Raw genomic sequence first — 11,307 nt, forward strand, 5'->3', positions numbered from 1 at the left:
AGAGAAGAGATCTGGGGTCTCTCCCCGCTTCTGTATTTTTAAAAATTGTGTGTTGGGAGAGAGAGAAAGGCATCAAAAAACATCTTGCTGGGCTGTTCTGCAGCGCGCAAGGATGATAATTGGGGCTTCAAGCTTCCTTCCTTGGTGTCTTGGGCTCCTTTCTGCATTCAGACTTTCCAAAGAAAGTCTCCCCAACTTGACAAATGCTTGATTTCAAGAGACAAAGGGAGCCTTGAGGTCTTTGTAACTCTTTGGGGGAGAGGACTCCACCTTAACAGGAAGCTTACAGTCCTTGAAGAGGGCTCAGTGTGGCCCATTCTGAAAGAGAAACATCAGGATTCCTTGCAGTTTTAGCTCTAGGCCTCCAGGGTCCTTCTTAGGGCCCCCTAGTGGGACAGAGGTGGGTTTTTTTTTTTTTTTTTAAGTCCTTTTCCCAATCCCACAGTTGGCCCCTTCCCCACTGAGAGGTCAAAGCATCCCCACAGACCCTTGGTCTGGGCTGCAGGTTTATGTAGGTGTTGAAGGCCAACCCCTGGGAGAGATGCCTGACTTGTAGGCTATTGGGGAGCTGAGGCTGTTGGACAGTTCGTTCAAGAGATGGAGAAGAGGGGTGGAGTAGGGGCAAAGCTGTGATACCCTTGTTGACCCCAGCCCTCCCCAGGTTCCTGGCTCTCTGCCCAGGAAAGGAATAACTACAAGTGCTGACGGAAGGCGTGGGATGGTCCAAAGCATAAGCTAACTTTTGTTCCCAAACTTCCCCCCACCCCTTGAGGCAGAGGAAATGTGGAAAGGGGCCCAACCGGATGGGGCTCTGGCGCCAGGCTGACTTGGAGGGTAAAGGGGGGGTGTGTCTCTGAACAGGGAGCCTCTGCTAGGGTGGAGGGGCCCTTGGGAGACCCACTCCCAGCCCAGGGGAAATGCACCTTCAACCCACTGTCCTGGTGAGCAAAGACCCACAACACTGTCTCCTTCCTGATATTTCGTGTCCTCCAGTCTGGGTGAAGATAGTCTGGAGTGTCCTGCTGCCTTACCTTGCTTCTCCCTGGACCTCTCACAAACCTGCACAGACACTCGGAGCCTCAGTGTCTTCCATCCCTTGCGTTCTTTGGCCACCCCCTCCCAGGAACAGTGCTGTAAAAAGAAAAAAAGGGGGATGTTAGAGAGAAAGGAGGAAATAAAGTCTTTGGAAAGCAGAGAGTTTTACAACAGCCACAGGTTTTATGGAAGCAATTCCGTAATAACCTTCTACCTGCTCAACTCCTTTCCGCCCCGCCTGCTGCCCACCCCGTTTGGCCTCCTGGATGCTCCCTTCCAAAGAGTTAGTCACCCCCACCACCTTCCAGATCCCTGATGGCTGAGAGCTGGTAAGAAGAGATTCCAGAGATCTGCCTGGGCCGCTGACCTCTCAGTCCTTCCCTTCATCTCGGACATTTTGGAAGGGATGTTGAGCAGAAGATTTCGTTACTTTACAATTAAAATCCCCATTTGCAGGGTGTGGAAACACTGAGGTTTGAATTCATGTGCGCAGATTCGATGTGATTCATTTTGGAGGCTGTTTTGTATAAAGGGTGAAGGTTCTGGGGATCTCAATTTCTTCCCTAGGGGAGCAACTATCTCCACTTCTCCTTTCCCAGTATGGGTATGGACTCTGATCCTGGGTCAGAGGAAGTATCTCCGGGTGTTTGGGGACATAGACTGGGGGATTTTTCTAATTTCGTTGCCCACAGCCGTGCTTTTGTGTGACCTCCACAGTTACCTGAGGGCTTTCACATTAAACTCATCTTTGCCCACTGGTCAGATTCACACTGCGTGGAACACACTCATGCACAAGTAATGGTGCCTTCATCTGGTCCCCACCACTACTATGAAATAAGGATCCCACGATGCACAATGTCCCTGCAGCTTTAGGTAAGATACGCAGTAAAGGATTTTGTGGTTGGACAAAAAAGTCACAAAATTTCATGACTTCTCTTGAGACAATTTGAGGTATTTCCTTCCCCTTCCAGATAAATATTTTAGAAGGAAGTTGTAAAAGAATTCAAATTTAAGTCACATGCATTTGTTTGAGAATACGGTATATGTTTAGCTTCAATATCAAGTCAACAGGAGGATTTTCAAGTCAAGCTTCCAAATCAGTTAATGTTTTATAGCCACAATTCAAATACCCAAATACTCAAGTTTTTGCCCTTTGATAAGGGGTGTGATGGTTATAAAAATGTACACACAAGCTTTTGGATCATAGATATTCTTATATGAGTAAAATCACAAACCTACATAATTCACAGGGGTTATTCACGCATCTACGTATACACCACTAGATCTTATATACGAAAGCTTAAGCACATCCAGTATTATGGTTGGGCAGATTTACTCATTACATAGCATAGAGCACAGCACATTTGCATGCTAGGTTCAGTATTGATTTGAAATATATGCACAGGATCTACACATCTATTCAAACACAGCATGCATACATTTCATCTTAGTTTATCAATTAAAAACAAACTTTTTCCCTTTTCTCATTTATTGTTTTTGTCTTTTCTTTCTTTTTTCTTCCATTTTTCCCTCTGTCTAAATTTTCTCTCTTTTCTTAATGAGAAGGACCTTTCTAAAAGCCACTCCTAAATCTAGGCACTCACCGGCTGGTCCTGACCAGGGTTGGCCTCCGTGCTCCCCACCTCGGCCTCACTCATCAGTGCTCTGGGCTCCAGTGTGGCCAGGGGCTGCAGCTGTACCCTTCCTGCTCTTCCCGGAGCTACCAGATACTGGTCCCAGCTGTTTTCAGGACGGCTCCTGTGCAGGGAATGGCAAGAAGCTTGGAGGGACGGCAGGGTTTTCCTTCTTTCTCTTTAGGATTTGGCGGTGGGGTGGGGAGCAGTTTGCTCTCTCAGGACAAAGTGACCCCCACTCAAGCCACCCCTCTATTAAGCATCTTTAGAAACTGGGCTCCAGAGGCTGCAATCCCGTTTGCCTCTCTCAGCCATGGCAGGTACCATTGTCTAGAAGAAAAAGCAAGGGTTTTTCTTTTTTTGGGGGGGGGGTCACAGGCCCTCAGACACCCAAACAAGGGACTCCTTCTCAGCCAACCATTTAATCATTTGCCTGAACTGAAGTTGAGCTCCAATATTGAGCAACAGTGTTTTCTAGAAAAACCTCTCTGCCTGGGACTCACTGTTTGATGCATAGAGTCCCCACCTGGAGGGAGATCAGCTGAGGTGCGAGACTCCAGGGCTTGGTGCTAGTTTATTCTTTTCCTTTTAGAGTCACCTCTCCTGAGAAGACCGAGACCCTCAAAGCCTGTCATTTTGAAATTGTTCCTATCCTCCAGCTTCTTTGTGAGCTAAGGCTAAGCTCTGGCCTCAGAAAGGAGGTCTGGGTCCCCTCCTTATTCAATACCCAGGAGCCACCAGGGGTTAAGGACAACCTACAACCTGAACCCTGCCTGCTGGGACACTCCACACTTGTAGGGCAGCAGCCATGACCCAAATGATCTTCCTCTAACTTCTCCCCTAAACTAAATGGCTTGACTTCTCTCTTGAGCGACAAATCCAGGATGGGGAATAGCAACCAGAGGGCTGCAGTCAGAGTTCAGTGGTTGCACAGCTTGGGTCTTAAGAACAACTTTTTCATAAATTAAAAAAAAAGTCCCTGATCATAGTCCACGTGTCCTTTTGGACCCTAATTTATATATTGCAGAAAGCCATATACTCAGCCGTCATGCTTCATAACACCATTATTTATGGCAGGAGAGATTTTTTTCCTGAAGAATATATTGCAGGTAAAGCCAACAACAGACACCATACATCTGGCAAATTGAGAACAGGTGTTTTGCCTTAAAACTGTGCCCAGCTTTCTCTCTGGCGAGTCCGATAGCTCCCTTGACTTTCCCAAGCATCCTACCGCTACTTAGAAGAATTTGTATGTTTTTTTTTTTGTCTCCGTACTTGGGTCCCATGGAAGAAGCAGATCTTCCAGCTGTCCAGTTCCGGATTTGTCCACTGTTTGGTTCTGGATATGCTGAGCTCTCGCCCTCAGAGAGCTGGGGTAGAAAAGGAGGGGGGCGGCTGGGCGCCTGCATTGATCTTTAAAAAATCATTTTGAAATCGCCATAATGTGAAGAAATATGGCGCTTCACCCTCGTATTTCACACGTAATGACACGAGATGGCTTCATTTGGAAAGAAAAGCGGGTGGGAGGGTGTGCATGTGGGGAGGTGATCTGCAGCCTTCTGCACAACAGAGGAGTAAATGGCCAAAAAGATAAAACCTCAAATTAGAATGGCCCCGCTTTTGTTAAAATAATGGGGCTGGGGGCAGCTTATTTTATAAGGACCCAGAGTCGGAGAATGCTGAGAAAATCTGCTCTAGCCTGCCCCTAAACACAACCCGAGGAGAATCGGGTCTGTACAGGGGACACCCTCCCCGAGCGCCCACACCACAAGAAATGACTGCACGCAGGGCAGAAACTGGGAGAGCAGAGGCTGGAAGATGAGCCAGGAAACCAGTCAGTGGCTGGGACGGGGGCAGGGGTGGGAATCGGAGCTCAGGGCTCGCAGAATTGATAACAACGAAACGGGGTTTTGGAAGCTCCAGCGAGAGTCGACAGAGTCGCAGGAGGGAAGGCAGCGGATGAGCAGGAGCCTGACCCCACAGACTCACTGTCTATGCTGGTGCTCAACAGCGGTATTTGGAAATCTTTCAGAGCGACAGTGTCAGGTGAAAGGAGCGGGACAGGAGAGGTGAAAGGCTCCATCCTCACTGGGTAGAAGAGGAGATAACTCTGGACCCCTTCCAACACCTCTGCTCTGCTGACACCTTAGACGTTCCCTTAATCCTTTGTCACGTTCAGCTCCCCCATCTGGGCAATTGTAAGGCCCTGGCCTGTTATTCAGTGGAGGAAAGGAGAAATGGCTGTGTCCCCCTCACCCCCATACTTCCCTTTGGCCAGGGCCAGAGAGAGGCCTAGAAAATTTAAAGGATCTTTGGTTAGTTGTATTAAACTCAGAGGCTCAACTTTCCAGGGCCAGAAGAATCCCTTTAAACTCATGCAGGTTCTAATCTTAGGACAGTTAAATTTTAGGACAGGATTTTTGGACATTCACCCCCTTATATTATCCTCTCTCCTCTCTCAGCTACTGAGGGGTTAGGAGAAGTTCCCAGGCCCTTACCCCTCCTCAAATAGCCACAGAGAGCCCCGTCCAAAAAAGGATAATGTTTAAAAAAATTCCCAACTTCTCTTCCCCATCATCTCCAGCGGATTGCTGCTGCGCAGTTGTTTAATAAACATTTTGTGTCAAGGGGATAGAAAAGAGGAAACGAGGGCCTGCGGGATGGAGTGGAGGTGTGTGGGGGGGGGACAGGACCACTTCCTCTTTAATTATGCTGTGGGCCCCTCGGGCTGCTCCCAGGCTGGGGCTCTCTCCCTCTCGGGCCCGCCTGGGGAGAGGGCTCCACAGCCCGCGTCCCCCCTGAGGCAGCCCGCTGCTTTCCCTCCTCCTCCTCCTCCGCCCCCGCCGCCCCACGTCGAGAACTACCCCCCCTTCCTGCAAAAGGCGGGGGGACCGGGAGGCCGGCTGCTCCGGCTGAGGTTACGTGGCCGCCCGAGCCCTGACGTGATAGCACATTGCATCAGCATAAAACAATCCATCCTCGATATGGAATGCGGTGCGGACGGATGACAGAGAGAGCGCAGCCCCCTAGCCGGATTGATTTATGTCGGAGCTGACGCTTTATCAGGCAGTCGGAAAAACTTTGACCAATCATTTTGCAAGGAGCGCCGAGCCGCGCTGCTCCACTGTACTTTGTTGGCTGAGAAGTTGAGCAGGGGGTGGGGGTGGGAGGGTGGGGGGCTGGGGGGGTCACGTCCGAAAGCCCTCACACCGGTCTGGGTGCCACCTCTCCCTGCTTGGGCGCCGCCGCGCGAGCGCTTCCCTTCCCCCTGCGAGCGCCCGGATAATGTCTGAGAATGTCCATTTCTGGGACGCTTAGCAGCTATTATGTCGACTCGATCATAAGTCACGAGAGTGAGGACGCGCCTCCAGCCAAGTTTCCTTCCGGCCAGTACGCGAGCCCCCGGCAGCCGGGCCACGCGGAGCACCTGGAGTTCCCCTCCTGCAGCTTCCAGCCCAAAGCGCCGGTGTTCGGCGCCTCCTGGGCGCCGCTGAGCCCGCACGCGTCCGGAAGCCTGCCGTCTGTCTACCACCCCTACATCCAGCCCCAGGGCGTCCCGCCGGCTGAGAGCAGGTACCTCCGCACCTGGCTGGAGCCCGCGCCGCGCGGCGAAGTGGCTCCGGGACAGGGCCCTGCGGCGGTGAAGGCGGAGCCGCTGCTGGGCGCGCCGGGGGAGCTGCTCAAACAGGGCACGCCCGAGTACAGTTTGGAAACTTCGGCTGGCAGGGAGGCCGTCCTGTCTAATCAAAGACCCAGCTTCGGGGACAATAAAATTTGCGAAGGAAGCGAGGACAAAGAGAGGCCGGATCAAAGTAAGTTATAAAAAGTGAGGAATACCCAGGCGGAGGGCCAGGCGAGGGGGAGGGGAGGGGAGAGGCAATAAACTGCGGACAATGTGAAGGGAAACGGCGGCGGTGGCCGGTGAGCGAGCGGGGAGGAGGGGAGAGGGCGGAAGGAAGGAAGCAAGCTGGGTGCCCCGGAGGGAGCCCGAGGCCGCAGGAGGAGCGACGCCCCCCCTACGCCAAGTCCTGGAGGGAACTGGGACGCAGCGACCAACTCGCTGCTCTCTCGGCCTCCCTTCCTCTACACTACCGGAGACCTGGCTGAAAGCTCGGGAAGAGGCTGACGATGGCCGGCCGGGAGAGGAGCCGGCGCAGCCGGGGAGGCAGCCAGCGAGGCGGAGTGCCTGCGCGGGCAAAGGCGGGAGCGCACGGGGCTGCCCGGGCCCGCGTGGCTGGCAGAGCTCCGCGCGACACGCGCAGACCGTAAAAGCTGGCCAAGGGGAAGTGGGAGGGGGCTCATTAGGATTTTATTTGCGATGCAACAGCTTGGTGGAAGATTGAGCCTAGCAGATCTCGCGCAGTAGCGGCTCAGGGTCGGCAGGGCAGCCGGCACCCCGGAGGGGCGGGGAAGCCCAGGGCCGGGTGACTGAGCCCCCTCCTCGGATGTGCCGGCCCCTCCCTGGAGCCTTCCCTCGGCCTCCCCCCCCCCCCAATCCTTGGCATCCACTGCTGGGTTGCGGCTTCCTTTTCTGCAGCACCCTGCTGCTCTCCACAGGGCTCCCTAGCCCCGGCCGGTGCTGCCTGCCTAGAAGGAAGTCGGGAATCGCGTCCTAACTTTGGGGCGGACAGCCAGCGGGGAGGAGAGATTCCCAAAGGAACCCTGGGGAGAGTAAGGATGCGGGAAAGAGGCTAGCGGAGAGATGGAGAACTGTACTCTCCTACGGTAGTTTCACATCATCGCCCCTTCCTCCAGAAGTACCTCCACCAGGAACCCAAGTCTGGCTAATTTCCTGGAGGTGCTGCTGGCTGAGGGTAGTGGTGGTGAGTCTCATATATTTTGTTCTTAAGGTTGAAAAGAGCAACTTGGTTGGGGGCTCTTAACCCTAACCAATAACCCTCAGGCTGGTGGGGAAAAGTCCTCACCTCTTACTCTTTTTGGAGAGTGGAGATCAGATTTTTTAACTCTCTGCTTGCCTGGCCAGATTTCCCACCAACAGAGTGGTGCACAGGCCCTTTAGGGCATCCCTACTGCCCACTCCCCTGAGATCCCTGTGGGGTACCACCAGTCAGTTTGAATAACAAGAGCCAGCATCTGAGTAATACTGATTCTTCCCAAACCCTCTTTGCTCACACCCAAACAGACACCCGCCCCCCATGCCCCAAACTCCAAACTGCCTGGAAAACCCATTATTGCAAGGCAGTAGTTTGGTTAGAATCAATTATTAACAGTTTTTTCCTCTTTCATATTTAATGTGAATGTGGGTCCCATCACAGGCAATCACATTAAGGAAATAGCGCTGCAAATTGGTAGGACATGCTACTCAGAGTAGGATGAACCAGATTATTTTTAAAATAATATATTCAGGGCTTTTGTATTTGGAGAGAATGAATCTAGCAGAGGGTGGCTATTATTTTTAATAACTCTGCTTTATTTGGCAACTTTTCTGAGTTCCAAGGTAGGAAGAAAGACAGTAAGGAGTACATATTTTTTTTCCATGCCCCCGTCTTCCACTCAATTACCCTTTTCTCTGTTCCCCTTCACCACATGGAGCCAATTGGAGTTAGGTTTGCTGTGAATGGCTTTCTGTTACCCCCACATTATCCATGGCTCCCCACAATGGGACTGGAGCAATCTTGCCTCCCAATTTCCCTGAACTTGCTTTAAACAAACTGTGAGCTGAGCAGAAGTGGAAAAGGAGAGACTATTGCAACCATAAGTTATCTGGGAGCGCCTGGCGCTCCCTTGTCCACAGACTGGAGTTGATAAATGGTTGCAATTGGGTTGCTTGTGAATCAGAGTGTGTTGGATGTTTGCGTCTCTCAGTGCAGACCCATGTTTGTGGTATGTGGTGGTGGTGGGGCATGATATCTACACAGACACACATGCCTGCTGCCATGTGGCCCAGAGACTTGAGCTTGTGACCAAAGCAGTGTCCCGGGGTTGGACTGAAGGGCTAAGTGGTTTCTTGGCTGTGGCTGAACAGAAGCTGCTCTCCCCTAGCCCAATCTCTCTCTCAGCTCCCAGACCTAGAGCCAGGACCATTCAGGTCAGCCACCCCTAGTTAGAGTGGTGGTACTGGAAGGGGTTCACCGTGCTGAACTCTGACCTGAGTCCTAAGCATTTTGGACACAAGTGCAGAAAGAGACTGAAAGAGGACCCAAGGCAGGCAAAGCTCTGGAAGTGCTGAGCAGCCTGGCACATGGTTGACTCCCTCCTGTCCAAATAGCCTCTTAGTTGGAGATATTCATAGCAACTCACGGCCCTTTGCTGGGGCCCTTCCTGGGAACCTGAAGGCCCAGGTGCCCCTTTCTCCAGTACAGGATGGGAAGGGGAAACCAGGGGTGTGCCCTCTTGGAAGGAGAACTGGAGGGCCCTTCATCCCCCTCCCCCTTCCTTTCTTTGATTCTATCACTGCTTCTCTTTCAGCCAACCCTTCTGCCAACTGGCTGCACGCTCGCTCTTCCCGGAAAAAGCGCTGTCCCTACACCAAATACCAGACGCTGGAGCTAGAGAAGGAGTTTCTGTTCAATATGTACCTCACCAGGGACCGTAGGCACGAAGTGGCCAGACTCCTCAATCTGAGTGAGAGACAAGTCAAAATCTGGTTTCAGAACCGTCGGATGAAAATGAAGAAAATGAATAAGGAACAGGGCAAAGAGTAAAGATTCTCCCCTATACACACACTTCTCACCCCTTTCCCATCTCACGCTTATTTATAAGTGGTGGCTGCAAAGCCAGTGCTGTCTGGGATATATTCAAGTGAGTGGGGAAGGGAGTCTTTCTCTTCAAAGTCCTTTCCTGCAATCTAGAGCCTCTCTCCTTTCCTTTGCTCTTACCCACCCTCTTCTCCCTGGGCCTCAGGAGAAAGTTTTGTTAATTTAGAAGATAGGTGTAGTTGGTTCCTAAGAAGAGGATGGGCCACAAGGAAAGAAAGACTCTAGTCCAGCCCCTAGCAATCCCCTCTAATTTTTCTAGGGAGCCCCAGCTCCCAGCTTCCAGCCTGCCTGCTTCCCCCTACACCTATCCCAGTCACCCAGGGGCAATCCAACTGCACACAGCCCAACAGATGCCCACATCTATAAAGCCTGGAGCCCACAGCAATCACGGGGGAAGTTCACAGCTAATACTCAAATGAAGTGATCTCCCAAGTGCAGACCATTGCATCTCAAATCTGTTAGAACAGCCAGCAGATCATCAGGCATGATTCTATTCCTGATGCAACTATATAGCAAGATGTCTAGAGACACACTCCTGAATGAGGCACTGCAGCTTGAAGGGCTGAATATCCCAATAGCACCCCCACAGAACCCTCCAATCTACCCCGCCCTAACCAAGAGCAAAGGAGATAAACTCAGCCCCCAAGTGGGTGGGCTAGATAGGGCATGGAAAGGCAGCGGTGGTCTAATGAAGGTATCTTAGGTTTTATGAAGGTATTCCGCATACATATTTTGTTGCAGGAAATGTTTAGTTCTGCATGTTGTTTTTCTCTCCTTCCAACAAAAGGAGGTCAAATCGTGGGTCGTAAGCCTTGACAATGTTGTCCATCTGTTCATCGGTGCCCCGCTTGACTGAGACTCTAGCTTCTCTTGCTCTCCACCGGGCCCTGCATTCATCCGCATCCTCCCGGCTCTGTAATTATCTGTTTGGTCAAATCCACCCTGCACCAGCGAGTCAAGCCTCACCTTGTAGAAAACCCCTTTACCCTCCATCCTCTGCTAGGTCAACCCTACCGTAGGCAGGAGAGCCAGGGCAGCAGAGTCTCATGGAGAATTTATTGAGAATAGATTCCCGAGCTCCCTTCCTGGGTAAGGTGTGGAGGACGGAAGGCAAAGCCTCCAGTGAGCGGTGTTAGGCGCCATCCTCCCCATCCTGCTCATGGCCATCCGTTCGGAGGAACCCCTGGCTTGGCAGCTGCCCGCCCCAGCGCAGAACGAGATCGGCCCTAGCGCCAATCTTTGCTTCCCGCGACACGGGCCTGGATGGTGATTTGCATGGTTGCTGAGCGCACGCTTCTGGGGAACAGTCCCCGCGTGCAAAGGAAAGAGGGGGAACAGCACCTAAGCATCAAGCGGAGCTGACTCTCTGTTTCCCTTCTGCCCCCTGCTCCCCCACCTCTCCAATCCCTTTCAATTCCATGGATTCTTGCTTCTGCATCTCCCGCCCCTGCAAGGGGATATTTCAGTAGAACTTTTTGGCTTTGTCGGTGGCTGTTGTGAAATTGTGCTGTGTTTTGTGATTTCTTTGGGGGTGATTGTCTCGCCTGTCTTCAGTTGTCGCTTATATGGGAGGGTGGTGGGTGGGAGTGGGGAGGGTAAGGGGTCTATAGCTCGGATTGTTTTTGGAAGAAAAAAACAAGAAAAACAACAAAAATATATAACACTCTAGAAAACAAATTTCTTCTGTGTCTTATTCTGTGTGGGCTCTCCTCACCTAGCCAATGGTAGAGATCCTAGTTTCAAGAGGGTAGTTTGGAAAAAAAAGAGAGAAACCGCTGTGCCCAAGAAGTTTCTCCTTAGACCTTGCAGGGCAGGTTTCCTGGTGGACCTGAAAGGTGTTCTGGACCCAGGGACCCAAAACCACTGCTTAAATTGAGCAAGAGCCTTCCAACAGGAGAGCTGGGAGCTTGGAGGGGGAG

At 51.9% G+C, this 11,307-nt stretch overlaps 1 protein-coding gene across 1 annotated transcript; it reads left to right on the forward strand.

The window, feature by feature from the left end:
• The first annotated feature begins 5,933 nt into the window (after window positions 1-5,933).
• HOXB9 (homeobox B9) lies at window positions 5,934-10,954 on the forward strand. Its single transcript, XM_090291340.1, has 2 exons — window positions 5,934-6,481; window positions 9,099-10,954. The coding sequence occupies exons 1-2, from the start codon at window positions 5,965-5,967 to the stop codon at window positions 9,332-9,334; spliced, it is 753 nt and encodes a 250-aa protein (XP_090147466.1). The 5' UTR covers window positions 5,934-5,964; the 3' UTR covers window positions 9,335-10,954.
• Window positions 10,955-11,307: the final 353 nt, after the last annotated feature.

This window comes from Furipterus horrens, unplaced genomic scaffold, assembly GCF_987537825.1.
Source record: "Furipterus horrens unplaced genomic scaffold, mFurHor1.1.pri manual_scaffold_11, whole genome shotgun sequence".
Lineage (NCBI taxonomy): Eukaryota > Metazoa > Chordata > Mammalia > Chiroptera > Furipteridae > Furipterus > Furipterus horrens.